Source organism: Labeo rohita, chromosome 17 (assembly GCF_022985175.1).
Source record: "Labeo rohita strain BAU-BD-2019 chromosome 17, IGBB_LRoh.1.0, whole genome shotgun sequence".
NCBI classification, from domain to species: Eukaryota; Metazoa; Chordata; class Actinopteri; order Cypriniformes; family Cyprinidae; genus Labeo; species Labeo rohita.
This window is the reverse complement of record NC_066885.1, coordinates 190506-208752: the sequence shown is the minus strand read 5'-3', so window position 1 is coordinate 208752 and position 18247 is coordinate 190506. Positions and strand designations below refer to the sequence as shown.

The window sequence follows — 18247 nt, the reverse complement described above, 5'->3', positions numbered from 1 at the left end:
ATACAGAACTTCTTGCTGAGGATGATGGTCTCGGATGACGTCTGATCCGTGCTGCTGTTTGCATGCTGAGCGTCCGTGTACAGATGTAAGTCATTAGTATGCAGAGTCAGCAGAGATGAGGCCAAACAAACATCGACAGTGTGTGCAAAACCTCTGTAGACTGAGAACATTAATATTACATTCATTTTACCTTTTTTGAATAGTTTGGCTTATCTGAGCATACATATAATAGCTAACGATTTGCATTGAAAACATGAATTGGCCATTTCTTGGGGGAAAATACATTTTCATCTGCCACACGAATGTAGAAATCAATAGACAATAGAAATTTAGATTAGTGTGTGATTGACATGGTGTCATGCACAGTTTTACCCTGTATCTTTCATTTCTCTATCCTCTATGTAAAAATGATTCTAAAAGATTTTGAATCTCAAGGGAAATTTCAGCTGCAGCGAGAGACGATCATTAAAGTCAATGGAGCAAAACCTCCTGTAGTGCGAGAAACGTACGTGCATGATTGCAGTTTGTTTTATGCTTTAGTGATGATCAATAACTGTCTTAAAGAAGCCAATGAAGAGATTCAGAAGCAGAAATCAGATACTCAGAAACTTCTGTGCCTGTCTTTACTGTGTTCGAATCTGTACGATCAGAAGCAGAAACGCTGATTAACTCCAGTCTCATGCCACGCGCTGCTATCGGCAGATATTAATGCAACGCACACGATCAAAATTCTGTGGCTCAGATGTTACTGAGACTTCAGATGATTTGTCTCACCTCAATACCTCATTCACATTACATTTATGCATTCAATAGATGCTTTTACCAAAGCAACTTGATTTGCAATGCAAGGTTGAATATTTTTTTCACTTTAGTGCATTAACTGAAAAAATATATGCAATGTGTGCTTGTATACAATGCAAATCTCTGAATCAAACTCATGACTTTGACTCTTATTAACTTGAGTCTCACGTCAGAATGTTTAAAATTCACTGATCATCTCTGGCATTAACGAGTTTTCATAAGATTTGTGCGTCTCGCCTCCTCAGTGTCAGTGCTGACGTCTGTGGAAAATAAACAACGACTGACTTGAAAACTTTGGGGAAATGACTGCAGATATTAGGGACGTCCTTTCTGGTTCGTGTCTAACCTCAACGCAGAGCCACCGTTCAATTATACTGCAGTGACTCCAAACTTGGGAACTCATTAGTCACCTTGCCAAATGTGATACTGATTAATGTGTGTCTACCTGATCACAATCTCATGTCTTCATCCACAGCGACAACAACACAGTCATACTGATATACTTTTAAAACTCGATTACTCTTGATTGAACACTGCCATACTTAACACTAAGCGGTCAATGAAACAGCGTTTTGGATGTCAGCTTGTAACTGATCAATCACATCTGAAATACTGTCAGTTTAGTTTGTGCACTTTCCCAATAATTATTGCATCAGAGCAGCTTTACAGAAAATAATGTCTTGTGAACGAGCCAAAGAGGACTGGAAAGCTTTCATAATTGTTTTATTTTCTGCACTTTACATCATGTTGCATTGCTGCATTTCATTTCCTTGCACTTGTAAAACTGTGAAAGCGCAATGTTCAGGGTGCACAATATCAAGATCTCTTACAATAATGAATGCAGATCTCTTGTCTTTTGGGATACTGCTATGAAATGAATGCAGTTGTTTAATGAAGGATCTGTGTGGGTTTGTGACCTTTCACACGCCTCTCATTTGCATATCCTAATAGAGACTGATCTTTTGTCAAGTGTGTTTCAGCGTCCTCTAGTGGACGACAGTGAAGCTGCTGCTCTTAACTTTGATGTCATTACGTATTTCACATCAGATGCTCATTAAACCGGTTTGATATGAGATCAGAAGCCCTGAATATGAATTTGGGCCAGAATCCAAAATGCTTGGTTGTTCTTCAGTTCTTATTTTAGTTTCTGCATATTCAAGTTTGGCACGGCGGCGATACACACAAGAGCACAGTTTGTGCTCCCGCTAATTCTCCTTATATGGCAGCGAGCGCGGCGCTTCCGCCTGAACTGCGCAGGTGTATCAGGCAGAAAATAATTAGACCAGATCCTCATACTCAACCTTACTATGGCTTGAGCACATTACAGAGCATGAAAACTCTTATGTTGATTTTTCTTTGCTTTTGGAGCTTGACAGCAATTGTTCTGTGGCTCTCACAGTATCTCACCATATATTTACATTTATGCATTAGATGCTTTCATGCAAAGTGACTTTTATTGTATTCAAGGTACACATTTACATTTAAGTAGATTTGTAGCATACTGTCTGAAGGAAATGTTTATTTGTGTACAACAGCAGGATTCATACAGATACTGTGAAATTAAATTCCAGAACGTTTAATCTCTATATTCATCCTCCTTTGCTGGTTTATGCGGGTGCTTGATCGGCAACATGACCAGCATAAACCAGCATCAAAACATACTTAACCAGCATATGCTGACTTTTTTCACCAGGGACACAAGTTCGGATCTGAATCAAATGATTCGCGAACCCGCACCAAAGTTCCGATCTGAATCAAATGATTCGTGAACCGATTCGCGAACCCGCACCAAAGTTCCGATCTGAATCAAATGATTCGTGAACCGATTCGCGAACCCGCACCAAAGTTCCGATCTGAATCAAATGATTCGTGAACCGATTCGCGACACCGCACCAAAGTTCCGATCTGAATCAAATGATTCGCGAACCCGCACCAAAGTTCCGATCTGAATCAAATTATTCGTGAACCGATTCGCGAACCCGCACCAAAGTTCCGATCTGAATCAAATGATTCGTGAGCCGATTCGCGAACCCGCACCAAAGTTCCGATCTGAATCAAATGATTCGCGAACCCGCACCAAAGTTCCGATCTGAATCAAATGATTCGTGAACCGATTCGCGAACCCGCACCAAAGTTCCGATCTGAATCAAATGATTCGCGAACCCGCACCAAAGTTCCGATCTGAATCAAATGATTCGTGAACCCGCACAAATGTTCCGATATGAATCATATGATTCGCGAACCCGCACCACAGTTCCGATCTGAATCAAATGATTCGCGAACCCGCACCAAAGTTCCGATCTGAATTAAATGATTCGTGAACCCGCACAAAAGTTCCGATATGAATCATATGATTCGCGAACCCGCACCACAGTTCCGATCTGAATCAAATGATTCGTGAACCCACACCAAGGTTCCGATTTGAATCAAATGATCCGCGAACCCGATTCTTGACACCGCACCAAAGTTCCGATCTGAATCAAATGATTCGTGATCTGCGCTCCAAAGTCCGCACCTGAATCAGATGATTCGCGACACACGACTTGAAGTCCCGATGTTTCAACCATTACTATGTGCTTTTTAAAATCATTAGAAGTGATGTCGAAACTCGAAAATGAACGGCTCTTTTAATTTGATCTGGTTTTTGCTAGTGAATCGCTTGAACTGAATGATCGAAGTTACGAATTTGAATCAATCGGAGCGGTTCCAGCGTAAATGACTCACTCAATTGATTCGGTTCGTCTGTTGGTCTTTTCTCGTGTTCAGTCATGTTTACACGACACTGTCAGCACTACTACTGGTTTATCTCGCTAGTTTGATGACATTAACTGAAATAAGCGAAACAAGTCTGATGTTTACAAATGAAATATCCATATTTCCAACACAAATCTGCTCCATATTGAGGTGTGGTAACCGGTTTACTGCTAACTAGTGAAACACTCCATTAATATGACGAGCTGCAGCTCAAAATACATGTTAGATGGAAACATTGTGCATTATGATGGAGTTTGTAGCTTCATTCACTAGATTTGAAATAGTTTGAGCTGCAGTTCAATAGGAATCAGTTGAAATCATCCAGAGTCACCTCACACCATTCAACACAATCTCACATTTATCACTATATACTGTAATAAATATATGAGAAATGGTTGTTGTATCTGGTTGTATTAGTTTATTATGGCATGGTGTGGCAGATGAATTCTGAAGTGGATTTACTTTAGTGGATTTACAATTGATCATGAGCAACTTATATATTTAAGAACTTATGCCATTTTTTGAGTAAGAGAAATATCTATCCAGCACATCAAAATATTTTTCCTTGAAACAAAACATAAAATACTGAAAAGTCTCTTATGATATCAGCTCACAGTTCTTGTAGTAATAATAATAATGATAATGATAATAAATATTTCCAGTAGTGAACAATTTTATTCCAGTACATGAGTTTTTTTTTTTATGTGTGACTTGTATTTATTAATCATCTGTGCTGTCATTAATTGTTTAATATCAGATGAGTGAGGCAGTCTCTTACTATACAAAACTTTGTTTAATATTTGGAGGTGATACTGTATCTATAGAAGTCTTTACACAAAAGCACACAGACACACATTCATAAAGTCAGAGATCATCATATCTGCAGCAGTGTGATGTTATTATTATTATTATCACAGTAAAAGCCTGTGATTCAGTGTAATGAAAACAAACGTGTGGTGAAGCTCACAGGTGTCTTGAAACTTTAGGCAGTTTATGGTTGTGTTCAGTCACACCTGTTATTAGATCATGTTCTTGGTGAGATTGTGGCTCTAATTCTCTCTGATATATATCTGTGCGTGTCTGAAAATAGAGCAGGAGAATGTGGTCGCTCCCTCTGTTGCCATGACAACCGCTGCCTGCATATGTATAAAAACTGGCTCGTATCCACCAGGACCCAATTATTTTTCAGAGGAACGACACACAAAAGAGATGTGCTGATGAGCAGAATAGAGCAACAACAACAGATTCAGACCATCACATACACACGGCCGCATGTCTCTGAGAACAGAGATCCTCTATAGCGGTGTATATGCAGTAAAGCAGGTGAATATTAAAAACAGATGAGCTGAGCTGTGATCGACCCATCTGAACACTGTACCTTATTTACTTCTCCTTACACACACACACACACACACAACAGGACAGTTGAATGTCAATAATGAGCACTTTATGAAATGAGTAACTAAACGCTTTGACGCTTTGAATTAAGAATCATCACAGACTGTAAATGCAGCTGATATTGAGCCTGTTTGACACTTTACTGTGGCTCTGAGCGGCTTTTTCTCTGTTTCTTTATAAAACAGAGCTCATGTGTCTCTGTACAGATCTTATAGCTTATTGTACAGTTAAACTGTTCATCTGTGTGTGATTATATGCTCATCCTGCTCTAATCAATCTCTTGTCCTACTTTCATCATCAAACAGACTTTCTAATGACATATCGATGGTGTTTCCTTTGATGAACACATGCTGTTTTGGACTCCATTGACTTTCATTGTATGAACAAAAACCGTTCTCTAAAATATCTTCTTTTGAGTTTTGTGTTAAACTTCATGAACGGTGATAACAATAATAATCATAGCACTGTTTTGTCCTCATAATCAGGATTCATCCGTCGTGATTAAAGTTCCTGTGAATGAAGTTTAATTGTTGTGCAAATCTCTGTATCAGATTGGAAAACTCATTTTCTAATAAACAATGTCAAACAAAGACAGATGAAGATGGAGATCTTATTCATTTGTCCAGTAGTATTATCTGCCAATTAAGACTCATAATAATCTTGAGACGCGCTAGTCAATCCCAGTCTGATCAAATATTGCGTCTGTCATTCACTGAACAGGTGACTGTATAAACACGAGCACATACTGGGTAATTATCTCTCACCGCGTGCTGCTTTCATTCATCGCCGCTTTAACACTAATGATGTGTGCGTTAATGAAGTGAACACGGGAACCGCTGACCCCACACCGTCTCGCTGCTCATTATGAAAAGATTTACGTGTCATGACAGACTCTGAGATATTGTGTGCCTAAAATCCTAAATCCTTTCACCTAAATCCTCACAAACAGTTGATGTACAAACGAACTGATTAGCATTGTTCTTTTGTTTTAGGGTCTGAGAGACAGACGGATGGAAATGAGATGAAGTGATTCATGCGTCTGGAGCTCCTGAAGCTGCTGAATACTGATGATTCCAGCGTCTGCTTCTCATCTCTCCTGCACAAAACACTCAGGATTTTCTGTCTGAAAACTGATTAAAATGAAGTGAGTTTATGATTAAACAAGAACAACTGGCTTAGAAAATAAACTTAATTCAAACAAAGTTTAAATGTGAGCCTGGAGCACAAAACCAGTCTTAAGTATCGCGGGTATATTTGTAGCAATAGCCAACAATACGTTATATGGGTCAAAATGATCGATTTTTCTTCTATGCCAAAAATCATTAGGATATTAAGTAAAAATAATGTTCCATGAAGATATTTTGTAAATACCCTACCGTAAATATATCAAAACTTAATTTTTGATTAAGACTAAGATTAGTAACAACTTTAAAGGTGATTTTCTCAATATTTTGATCTTTTGCACCCTCAGTTTCCAGATTTTCTAATAGTTGCATCTCAGCCAAATATTGTCCTATCATAACAAACCATACATCAATGGAAAACTTATTTATTCAGATTTTAAAACAACCCTTTTTACTGGTTTTGGGGTCCAGGGTCACAAATATTATTTGTGTTTCAATAGTGTTTCATGCAAGTATTTGGCCTTCAACTTACTTCATTTTGATCCATTTATTCTATACTTAATTTAATTAAAGTGTGTGAAGATTGATATGTTTTTCAGAACACAACACATATGTTCTATCATTGTGAATGTCCAGTAAATGCTTCCTTTTTTAAGAAAGTTTAGATATTTGTACTGGAAAACAAGACATAAATACTATGTAAGAAAATCTTTTTTTGCAATGCACTCTTACAATGTTTACTCCTGTTCACTAATAATTAGTAATTAAGAATAATTAGTGATAGTCATGTTATTTCAGTGCATGTGGGTGCTTCTTAAACAAATGTAATGAATCAGTGTTTGTGAATGCGCTGATCTCCCTCATGTGATTTGTAACTATTGTGTAACTGTCTCCAGATCAGCTGACGGTCGCAGACGGATCCTGTGTGTCACGCTGAGCTGTTAAGAGAGACACAGACAGAAAATAAGACGGATTCAGTGAGATCCTCCAGACGGATCAGAGTACGAGAGAGACGCAACACACAAGATCATGTCAGTCTGTTGGACTGTGATCATCTTTTTGTCCAGATGAATCCTCAGGTTTGTGATTCTGCAGATCGAGCTCAATTTCACACTGACAGATTTTTGAGCGATGGGTTTTTATCATCACAGTAAAAATGAACTCGTATCTAAGAGTTTGACAGAGAATGAGAGAAATACAGATCCAACAGATGTTGAGCAAATCTTAACTGCTTGATTGTTGATCTTGCAAAATAGAACTCTGTTATCATCCAGCTGTAATCTGATGATAAGGCATGAAGATACTGCTTATAAAGATACTATAAACATTAACATCACTTATTTCTGTGAAGCTGCTTTGAAACAGTGTTGGGGAATAGAAGCTGTTTAATATCCGTTTAAGTTGATGTTCAGTGATATAATGCATCATCATCATCAGATCACACACGTGGAGGCACCTGCAGGACCCCGATATCATCCTCATCATCCTCATCATCCTCATCCTCCTTTGTGCATCGTTCCTATGGCAACGCGACACGGATGGAAGCAGTGAATGGAGCCGCAGCAGCGCTTTGCCCTCGTTCTGTCGCTTTTGCTGCTGAATCCTGATGCTTCATTACAATCTATCTGGAAACACACACACGTCTCGCATGATGAATGAGAGCCGGCTTATGAAATTAAGTATGCCGTCACGGCAGCTGGTTTACAAACACACACACACAAACACGCAGCGCGTTCTGAAGCCCCTCCACAGGAAGCTCCTCTAGGGAATGAAATCAATAGCTTTATATTCCTGCAATCAATGAATCGCCCTGCGGGTCTGAATAACAGATGCAAACACACTCGACGGGAATTAGTTAAAGGGCAGCGGTATTCAGACAGCAGACACGCTTTATAATAAATGTGAGATTGACACATGTCTGTGGTGGTGTTCCTACCATTACGGGTTCATTCCGTAGGTGTAACGGTTCTGTATTTTCTATGCCCTTAACATAACCCTACACCTAAACCTGCCCCTCACACAAAACTACAGGCATTTTTACATTCGCAAAACACTTCATTGTGTGTGATTTTTAAGCTCGTTTCCTCATGGGGACCAAAAAAAGTCTCCACAAGGTCAATATTTGGTTTTACTATAACATAGGGAATATTCACACTCACACACGGACTGATGGCGTTGTGCAGAACAGCCTGAACAGGTTTTCCTTGTGTAAAGGTCACGCTGAACCTGAGAAGAAGAACGCTGTTACAGCGCTGTTCATTAAACATAAAGGTACTGACTGTTTTACTCTCATCTTTCTGCATTTGTCCAGCTGAAGAACAGCGATGATGCTTCTGCCATTTCTCTGAATGATGTAAGAGTACTGTAACTCCATCATACTTCAGGGACGATGTGAACGAGAGCCTCTTAAAAGACCTACAGACCAATGTTTTCCATTTATCCTAAACAACAGGAACAGAGCTCTCGTCCTTCCTCCGGTTAGATTTTCATTCAGAGTGAGTGTTTGTCGAGGTGACATGCTGTAGTTTCACAGGTTATTATTTCTGAGGTGTGTTATTTCTGTCAGCAGCTCCGGTGGCATAATTTGCATTTGGCAGACGCTTTATCCAAAGTGACCTACACTGAATTCAAGATATAGGTTTGATCAATTTACGCGGTCGCTGTGAATCAAACCCGTGACTATAATGCTCTGTGTTTAAGTCTGGCTTGTTTCCTAGTCCAGCTTTCTAATGAACCTGGCAGTGATCACTCTGAATACTGTTGGCTCTGTGACAGATTGCTTATGCTTGATTATTGTATGTCGTTTTGGATTGAAGCATCTTCTAAATGCATGAATTTAAATGTTATTTAAAAGCCAAATTGGGGTTGCTATTTCTAAAAGGATCACCACAACACATTTGGATTGTTCTTATAGACGCAGCGTGTTCATCTCGGCTCAGTGCCGTGTCCTGCCATGAAAATTGCACTTTGATTTGGCGCTCACGTGAAAATTGGATAAGATGTAGCTCACAGCCCTGCGTCTAGTGTGGGTACAAATAGAGAGCGATCTGACTGTTCTTCAGGCCGTGTGTCATGAATCTTAATCTCTGGAGGATTTTCCCACAGACTCATCATCTGCCATCCACTGTAGTCAGAGTACTGAAAACGACAGCTGAAATTCTCAATTGTTTTGTCAGACTGAAACCATTTCGATTTTAAGTTGTGCTTGGAAAAAAACATTTAGTTCTGCCGGAGAAAGATAACACTCAGGAATAAAGAACATCCTTTATGTTGCCCGAGGAAAACACATTGATCTGCTCTGGACTCATTGAGCTGATTTAGTGAGTTTTTCCTGCAGCGTTTCAATGGAGATCTTCAGTGTTCTTCGGTGTTTGGGTCAGGCGTAAGCTCATTAACTGACCTCAATTAACAGGACTGCCATTGATACCCAAGAGCTCATTTTTCCCTTCAAGTGTTTCTGGAAGAGCTCATCTTTTCAAGTACGAGAGGCGTCTCTTGGCTGGAAGACGGGCCGTTTATTGGAGGTCGTGTGTGATGTTTGGCGTGATGGCTGTGTGAATCCGCTGGCATTGATTTTTCATCACTCAAACTGTCTGACCTGCTGTTTTCTCTTTTTTTCAGCACACCTGTTGAAGAAAAACCTGTAGATCTTTCCACTGGTTATGATGGATAAATGTTAATTACAGTAGTTTAATTAACTGAAATTAAAGTGAACCAGTGAGACTCATCAAACTAAAATTAAGTGGCATTTGGGGACAAACCTAATTATCCGTGTCATGCGTTTGATCTTTCATTACAGGCGTTTTCCTGAATCGCTCCAGAGACGAGATCACAGATGTACAGGCTTTTCAGTAAAGGTGTGGAATAACTAACGATCCGTCCCACAGCAGCTGGTTATTAAGAACACGGCTGTAAATCTACAGCACGTTTGCAGCAGAGTTCATCAAAATGTCAAGAATGAATCGACCTCTTTTTATTTTATATGCATGTCATTTGTTGTCATCTTTCTCTCTGCAGGTCGTTTCAGTGAATAACACAGAGCTCATCCACTCATCTCAGTGCTCCTGCGTTGAGTTTCTAAATAAATTTAGCATGTAAAATTCTCTAACATCATTAGGGCGCCTGTCCTGCTGAGTTATAATTACTCTAAATGAAGGCCAGAGAGGCCGAGCGTCACCTTCAGCAGCAGAAGCTCTTAGCGCCGCTGTTCATTTGTTCATTTTCCCTGTTCCCGCTGTAATCAATCATCGCTGAGTGACGGCCGCTTGTCCGCGGCTTCCCGTTGAGCCGGAGAGACCCTCGGGATGGAGGAAAATAACAGATCTCAAATGAGATCAAAGTGCCGCAGATCAATGGCTGATCCCTGTCCTTTAATAAGCTGAATGAAAAGCTGCGCTGGTTATAAAACACACTCAAATGAAGTTGGATTTATTGCCTCGACAACAAGATTGAATTGTTTTTACAGTCCCCCCTGTGGTTTCATCTTTATGTATTGGAGCTTTTTCACAGACGGCCCTGTTCTTCCAGCGAGAGCGAGGTTATCTGTGTTTACATCCAGACGTGTGCCGGAGCCGCGCCGGCGATAAGAGACGCAGCACATGTAGGTCATTGCTGAGAACAGAGATGTGCTGCCCTGCGCTTGAAGACGTGTGCCAAGAAACCATTTCCATTTTAGGACAGCGATTCCTTCAGTGAGAGCCGAAGATTTAGAGGCCAAACTCACATTTAATTGGGCCCTTGGGGACAAAGATACAGCTGAAATACCCTCGTGTCGAGCTAGGGATCAAATCATTCATCAAAACATATCATGAGAAATCGTTTAGAACAAAAATTCTCTCCATTATCCAAAAAAAGCGTGAAAACTAAGTCTGTGCTCAGGTCCACATCCACAGCAGGAATACTGGGCTGCTGCTCATTTTCAGACATGTAGACGTCAGACGCTCATGTTCCACATACTGCTGCTATAGACGCTTACAGCCACAGCAGTAGAAAAACCACCACTGTAATTGTCAGGATCAAAGGTGGAAAATGCTTGTGAAAAAATAAACCATGACTGACAGGAAAAATTACATTAGAAAATAGACCAGGATTATGATATGAGCCCGTGTTTGGAGTTCAGACAGGTCAGAAGGTGTAACTCTACTAGTCTGGATGCTTGTTTAAAATAGTTTAGTGATAAGTGATGCTTCTTAGATGATGGTGTTGATGGGTGGAGATTAGTTTTGTGATGTTAATGTGTGTAGTTGATAGCGTTGATGGGCAGAATTTAGTTCAGTGATGTTTGTGTGTGTAGTTGATGGTGTTGATGGCTGGTGTGTGTGTGTGTGTGTGTGTGTGTACTTGTTTTTGCTACATTGTGGACCAAATGTCCCCACAAGGATAGTAAAACCTGAAATTTTTGACATTGTGGGGACTGGCTTGAGGTCCCCATGGGTACAAAAGCTTATAAATCACACAGAATGAGTTTTTTTGAGAAAGTAAAAATGCAGAAAGTTTTCTGTAAGGGTTAGGTTTAGGGGTAGGGTTAGGGTAAGGGGATAGAAAATACAGTGTGGAGAGTATAAAAACCATTGCACCTATGGAGAGTCCCCACAAAGATAATAAACCAGACTGTGTGTGTGTGTGTAGTTGATTGTTTTTGATGGGTGGAGTTTAGTTCTGTGATGTTTGTGTGTGTAGTTGATTGTGTTATTAATGGTGCTGATGGGCAGAAATTTAGTTCAGTGCTGTTTGGTGTGTAGTTAACTGATGGTGTTGATGGGTGGAGTTTAGTTCTGTGATGTTTACAGTATGTATGTAGTTTGTGTTTTATGAGTGGAGTGTATTTCAGTGATGTTTATGTGTGTAGTTGATGGTGATGATGGGCAGAGATTAGTTCTGAGATGTTTGTATGTGCAGTTAGTTGATGGGAGATGTTTAGTTTAGTATTGTTTGTGTGTGTAGTTAACTGATGGTGTTGATGGATGGAGTTTAGTTCAGTGATGTTTATGTGTAAAGTTAACTAATGGTGTTGATGGGCAGAAATTTAGTTCAATGATGTTTGGTGTGTAGTTAACTGATGGTGTTGATGGGTGGAGTTTAGTTCAGTGATGTTTATGTGTGTATTTGACGGGCGGAATTTAGTTAGGTGATGTATATGTGTGCAGTTGATGGTGTTGATGGGCGAAGTTTAGTTCTGTGATGTTTGTGTGTGTAGTTAGGTGATGGTGTTGATGGGTGGCGCTTAGTTCGGTGTTGTTTGTGTGTGTAGTTAGGTGATAGGTGAAGTTTAGTTCAGTATTGTTTGTGTGTGTAGTTAACTGATGGTGTTGATGGATTGAGTTCAGTTCAGTGATGTTTACAGTATGTGTGTAGTTGGTTGTGTTTGATGGGTGGAGTTTAGTTGAAGTTTGGTGATGTTTGTGTGTGTATAGGTGATGGGTGGCGCTTAGTTCGGTGTTGTTTGTGTGTGTAGTTAGGTGATAGGTGAAGTTTAGTTCAGTATTGTTTGTGTGTGTAGTTAACTGATGGTGTTGATGGATTGAGTTCAGTTCAGTGATGTTTACAGTATGTGTGTAGTTGGTTGTGTTTGATGGGTGGAGTTTAGTTAAGTGGTGTTTGTGTGTGTATAGGTGATGGGTGGAGTATAGTTCGGTGATGTTTGTGTGTAGTTAGGTGATAGGTGAAGTTTAGTTCAGTATTGTTTGTGTGTGTAGTTAACTGATGGTGTTGATGGATTGAGTTCAGTTCAGTGATGTTTACAGTATGTGTGTAGTTGGTTGTGTTTGATGGGTGGAGTTTAGTTAAGTGGTGTTTGTGTGTGTATAGGTGATGGGTGGAGTATAGTTCGGTGATGTTTGTGTGTAGTTAGGTGATAGGTGAAGTTTAGTTCAGTATTGTTTGTGTGTGTAGTTAACTGATGGTGTTGATGGGTGGAGTATAGTTCAGTGATGTTTACAGTATGTGTGTAGTTGGTTGTGTTTGATGGGTGGAGTTTAGTTCAGTGATGTTTGTGTGTATAGGTGATGGGTGGAGTTTAGTTCAGTGATGTTTGTGTGTATAGGTGATGGGTGGAGTTTAGTTCGGTGTGTCAGACTGAAGCAGCAGCAGCTCGCGGAGCTTCATTCGGATTCAGCGCTGAAAGTCGCTTTGACCGTCGCGGACTTTCTCAGAAGAGTTTCTGTGTTTCCAGCGCTTGTGTTTCACTCTGAGTTCGGCAGCTAGAGGACTAGTTTAGCGATGTCCTGCTCTCGCGCTCAGCGGTAAGTTTGAGTGATGATGTGAACGCGATTAATAGCGGAGGATCGAGGATCGAGCTGCGGGAGGATGAATGTATTTCTCCGGCTCGGATTCTCATTTCTGCTGCTCTTCTGCGCGCCTGTTTCTGCTCCAGGTGAAATATCGATATTAATATCTACACTACATCGCTCTTATTTCACTGATTTACTGACGCGGATCACCAGTATCTGTTGCGTTTCTGTTGCTGTCAGTCAACTTCATGTGCTGAGTTGTGTGATACGATGAATGACAGACTCCGGACAGGCGATTGTTTATTCATCAGTAATGTGTGTGTTTAGGTCCAGAATGTGGATCTGGATGTCATCACGGGTTCTGTGAGCAGTCTGGAGAATGCAGGTGTGTGTTAGACGTCGTTAACCTTTTCAGAAACAACTGAACAATTGAATGCTGTCAGTGTGTGAGAGATTTTAATCTGTCACTGGGATTCTCCAGAGACTCACATGTGTTTAATGGATGTTCTTAAGAAGCAGTTAAAGGTCAGTGACACATTAGGATGGACGTGTGTGTGTGTGTGTGTGTGCGTGTTGTGGTGTGAATTACAGGTGCACAGCAGGTTGGCGAGGCGCAGCGTGCGATCAGTGCGTTCCTTCACCCGACTGTGTTCACGGAACGTGTGAAGAACCGGGGCAGTGCGTCTGTGAGCGCGGCTGGACGGGAGCGCGCTGTGATCGAGGTCCAGCATCCTACAGCACCTTAAAAAGAGTATCAGCAGAGATGAGCTTGCAGGGCCAGAATTCATTTAAATAGATTGATTATTTTAGCGTACTGTGATCTTTTCTCAGGATTCACCTTTTGATGGCACAGTACTCTCAGAGAGAAGTGTTTTAGCAAACAGCCAGCAGCTGTTGTGTCTTGTGAGCGGTGGAGGTGTGCTGTGATGGTAACAGTGTGAATCTGTTGTTTTCTCTCAGAGGTTCGCCAGTGTTCATCAAAGCCCTGCTCAGGAAACTCTACCTGTGTGGAGAGGGGAGCAGGAGGAGGAGGAGGACATGTCTGCCTTTGTTCTCCTGGATACACAGGGGAAAACTGCCAGCTGAAGACAGGGCCGTGTTCAGTAAACGGGTAACACTGATTCTCATTAAAGCAGAGACGGGACGACAGACCATTTCCTCTGTTAAACGTTTGTGGAGTGAAAAACTAGTTGACTAGTCCACGGAAATATCACTCACATCCCTGATGGCACACATACATCACAGAAACATCTATTTGACATCTGCATTTACATCCGGAAGACGTATTTTTTAGATTGTTTGCTCATCTGCAGTACGTCTATAGGACATTTCCTATCAGATGTCAAGTAGACATCTATTAGATGTCTTTAAGATGTTTATGATTTGGAATGGATGTAAAACTGACACCTTACAGATGTCTGTCAGACGTTTATACACAGCAGATGCTTTCCAGATCAAGTGATCTTTAACAGACATCTTGTAGACGTACATGTGCTATCTGGGATAAAGCTGCTATTGACCTGAGATCATCCAGTGCTGCCATTAATTATTGACTGCATTGATCATCCTTACGTGACCTTTACAAAGACATCGAATGCTCACGGATGAAGCTAGATGTATGTTAAAGATCAATTAATGACATAATCAGACAAAAAACACCATAAATTATTAGTAAAATATCAACGCAAGTGACGCTAAAACATGTCTGAACTTGATTGCATGAGATGCAAAATTTTAAACCAAGTGACATTTTAACTCTTGAGTGATCTTCATTTTATTTTGAATTGCCTGATCTGGAAGTGATGTTTAATGGATGTTCGACATCAGTTCTCCTCACATGAACAAATGAACATGTTACACAAAGTTTGGCATCCAACCAGAAGGTCAAGTCACCTTTATTTCTAGACTGTTTTATTATTTTATGCTTATACTTCATCTTTTAATGCAGATTGTTTCAAAACAGGAAAATACCAGAATCAGTGATGCAAACTTAATCAAATATAAGACAAACTCAAATTCAGTCATTATTCAGGTCAATTCAGTTTAAAGAACAACATTTTTTTAAATTTGCCAATAAGTTTATTGCTTCATGTTTTCAAAACTAACTTTATTTTGTCACTTGCGTCACTTGCTTTGATATTTTGCTATATAATGCACAGTAATTTATTAATTGTGACCCTGGACCGAAAAAACAGTCATAACGGGCCATTTTTTTAAAATTAAGATTTATACATCATCAGAACACTAAATAAATAAGCTTTCCATTGATGTGTGGATTATTAGGATTGGACAATATTTGGCCGAGATCTGATATCTGAGGGTGCAAAAAATCAAAATATTGATAAATCGCCTTTAAGGTTGTGCAAATGAAGTTCTTAGCAATGCATATTACTAATCAAAAAGTAAGTTTTGATATATTTACGTTAGGAAATTTACAAAATATCTTCATGGAACATGATCTTTAATATCCTAATGATTTTTGGCATAAAAGAAAAATTTATCATTTTGACCCATACAATGTATTTTTGGCTTTTGCTACAAATATATCCAACGGGTTTTGTGGTCCAGATTCACAGCTGTGGTCAATGAAGTTTAAATGAAGCTAAAGTAAGGGAATGGATGGAGATGTGCAGCCATTTCTCTGTGTGTCTGAAGTGTTCGCATGAAGCGTCAGAAAGTGTTTGTTGGTGAAACTCTGATGCGTTTACTCTCATCCGCAGCTCTCGCTGCCAGAACGGAGGAACCTGCGTGAACACGAGTGGCTCTGACAGCCGTTCCTGCCTCTGTCCACCTGGATTCACCGGCGCCTTCTGTGAGATCAAGCCTGACGTCTGCGAGCCCAATCCGTGCGTGAACGGAGGCACCTGCTTCGACAACACGCACGGCGGGATCCGCTGCACCTGTCCGCCCAGATTCACCGGCCCGTCCTGCGAACTCCATATCGGCAAGCTCAAGCCCAAACCCCGCGTGAAAGCGGCAGGTCCGGGTCACTACGCCGTACCGGCCCACGCTTTCCACAAGCTGCTGCGTCCGCCCGAGCGAGAGCCGCTCCAGCCGTCCGGTCCGCTGGTCACCCGCAGCCAGATCATCTGCTTCGCCGTTCTGGGTCTCCTCACCTGTCTGGTGGTCCTGGTCACGACGGGCATCATCTTTTTTAACCGCTGTGAGACGTGGATGGCGAACGCAAAGTACAGCCAGCTGGTGCGGCAGCAGAGGGATTTCCTCCTGAGAGCGTCCGACCGCGAGGAGCATTCGGTCAACATCATCCTGCCGGAGAAAATCAAGCTGAGCAACTACGGGAGGCATTACACGTCCATATGAGGCTGATCCGTGACGGACGCATGCTGTGCGTCTGGATGACGGAAACCCAGACGAGAGGTTTGTTGCTCTCATGTGAAGAAGAGAAGATCAAAAACAGCTGCGGGATTTCATGGTTGATATCGTTGGAATACATGCATATATTAAGATGTACAGCGAACAACACTCTTGGCTCTCTCTCATTCGGAAGGCCGGAGAAGTAAATGGTTTTCGATAATCTCTAGTTACCATCAGTGCGTGAGGTCAGTGATTGTGATATTAAAACGGCACAAGCGGATAAACGGATGAACCACGGCTCGACTCGAGCGCTGCAGAAGAGCCGGCCGTTACCTTCATGTTTTCATCACTTGAGCATTCTGTAAACGTTCATTACCGTGCACTTATTTACATGTAAACAAATGATTAATGTAGCACTAAATAAACCATTGTTTTCAACTCCTTGAACAATGCAGACTATTAATACTCATTCTGAAGTGATAGATTGCACATACTGTCTTGGCAAATGTGGTTTTGCATTTTGGTGATCTGTTGAAAGTTGTATTTTCAGACTTTGGAAATTTAGCTAATACAAGATGTTTACATTCAGAGACCGTAATGACATATTGTGTTCTCTTAGTTCTATTAAGGGGAGACACTGCAGGCAAAAACAGTTTTTTCATGCACCTGTCAAGTTTGAGATTTTGGGCTTTAGGGTTTTTCAGACTAGTGGAAAGAAAACATCCAAAAGACATTGTTAATTGTTTATTTTATGGCGCTTTATCTATTTGTGTCAATAGATTTCAATTACAATACATATATTTATATTTAAAGGCCGTTTTCTCAAAATGAGTTTTTTTCTCCTACGCTGAGCCATAAATCAACACTTACACACACCAATGTCTTGTCAATATCCTGAATGTTTTTACAGAGGGATTTATTCAAATATAATTCGCTTGATTTATTTTATTCCCCTCAAAATTGTGAAAATATAGTGTTTTCTGTCTGTTCTAAGTGTTTTCTGAGTTATGGAGTGACAAAAATGAGAAAATGACAAAATTCCCTCTGTAAAAATATTTGACTCATATGTGGAAAAAACTGACTTCATCCAGTATTTAGATTTTTGTACTAGAAATGTATGCAAATGACTGCATATTTTATGAAGTAATGCCTCATTTGCATATTTGAACCTAACATTTTAGAAAACCTCTAATACAAAAAATGTTTGCAAATTATTAATGTAATCAATCAACTGGGTAAGTAACGCGATAGCTGTTAGTTAATTTTTTTTTACCCTATTCACCTGCAGTGTTTTGCCTTCATTTTCTTTACTTCGTCTTAAAACTCTTACATTTACTTTCATAAATCTGCAGAAACCCTGCATCTGGTCTTATAAATTAAACAAAACAATGACCTTTACAATATCTAATATTTAACCTGGATTCTTCTCTATGTTTATTGATCATGGATTGTGGCTGAAATGATCGTTCATTTTATTCCGGGACTACAGGGACCGGTTGCATAAAAGTTCAAACTAATCTTAAAAAGTTAGTCAGCTAATTTTTTCTTTAAGACTGGTCATAGTTGTTTTTAATTCAGTTACAGAAAAATGTCAAGTAATGTCAAGTTGAATCCAGAAAATTAGAA

General features: G+C 40.3%; 1 protein-coding gene and 1 long non-coding RNA gene across 3 annotated transcripts in view; both read left to right on the top strand.

The window, feature by feature from the left end:
* The window catches only part of LOC127180248 (uncharacterized), a 36496-nt gene extending 24043 nt beyond the window's left edge, over window positions 1–12453 (top strand). Inside the window, exons 3-5 of the long non-coding RNA XR_007829605.1 lie at window positions 5946–6097; window positions 6974–7156; window positions 7515–12453. This is a non-coding gene — a long non-coding RNA (uncharacterized LOC127180248). The remainder of the gene's footprint in view (window positions 1–5945; window positions 6098–6973; window positions 7157–7514) is intronic.
* Window positions 12454–12504: 51 nt separating this feature from the next.
* On the top strand, window positions 12505–17059 carry LOC127179227 (protein delta homolog 1). 2 transcript variants are annotated; one of them, XM_051132521.1, is made up of 6 exons: window positions 12505–13078; window positions 13120–13449; window positions 13634–13691; window positions 13898–14028; window positions 14267–14417; window positions 16027–17059. In XM_051132521.1, the coding sequence occupies exons 2-6, from the start codon at window positions 13383–13385 to the stop codon at window positions 16625–16627; spliced, it is 1008 nt and encodes a 335-aa protein (XP_050988478.1). In that variant the 5' UTR covers window positions 12505–13078; window positions 13120–13382; the 3' UTR covers window positions 16628–17059. The 2 variants fall into 2 exon arrangements, with proteins under 2 accessions (XP_050988478.1, XP_050988477.1); XM_051132520.1 differs by having other exon boundaries at window positions 12505–13449.
* Window positions 17060–18247: the final 1188 nt, after the last annotated feature.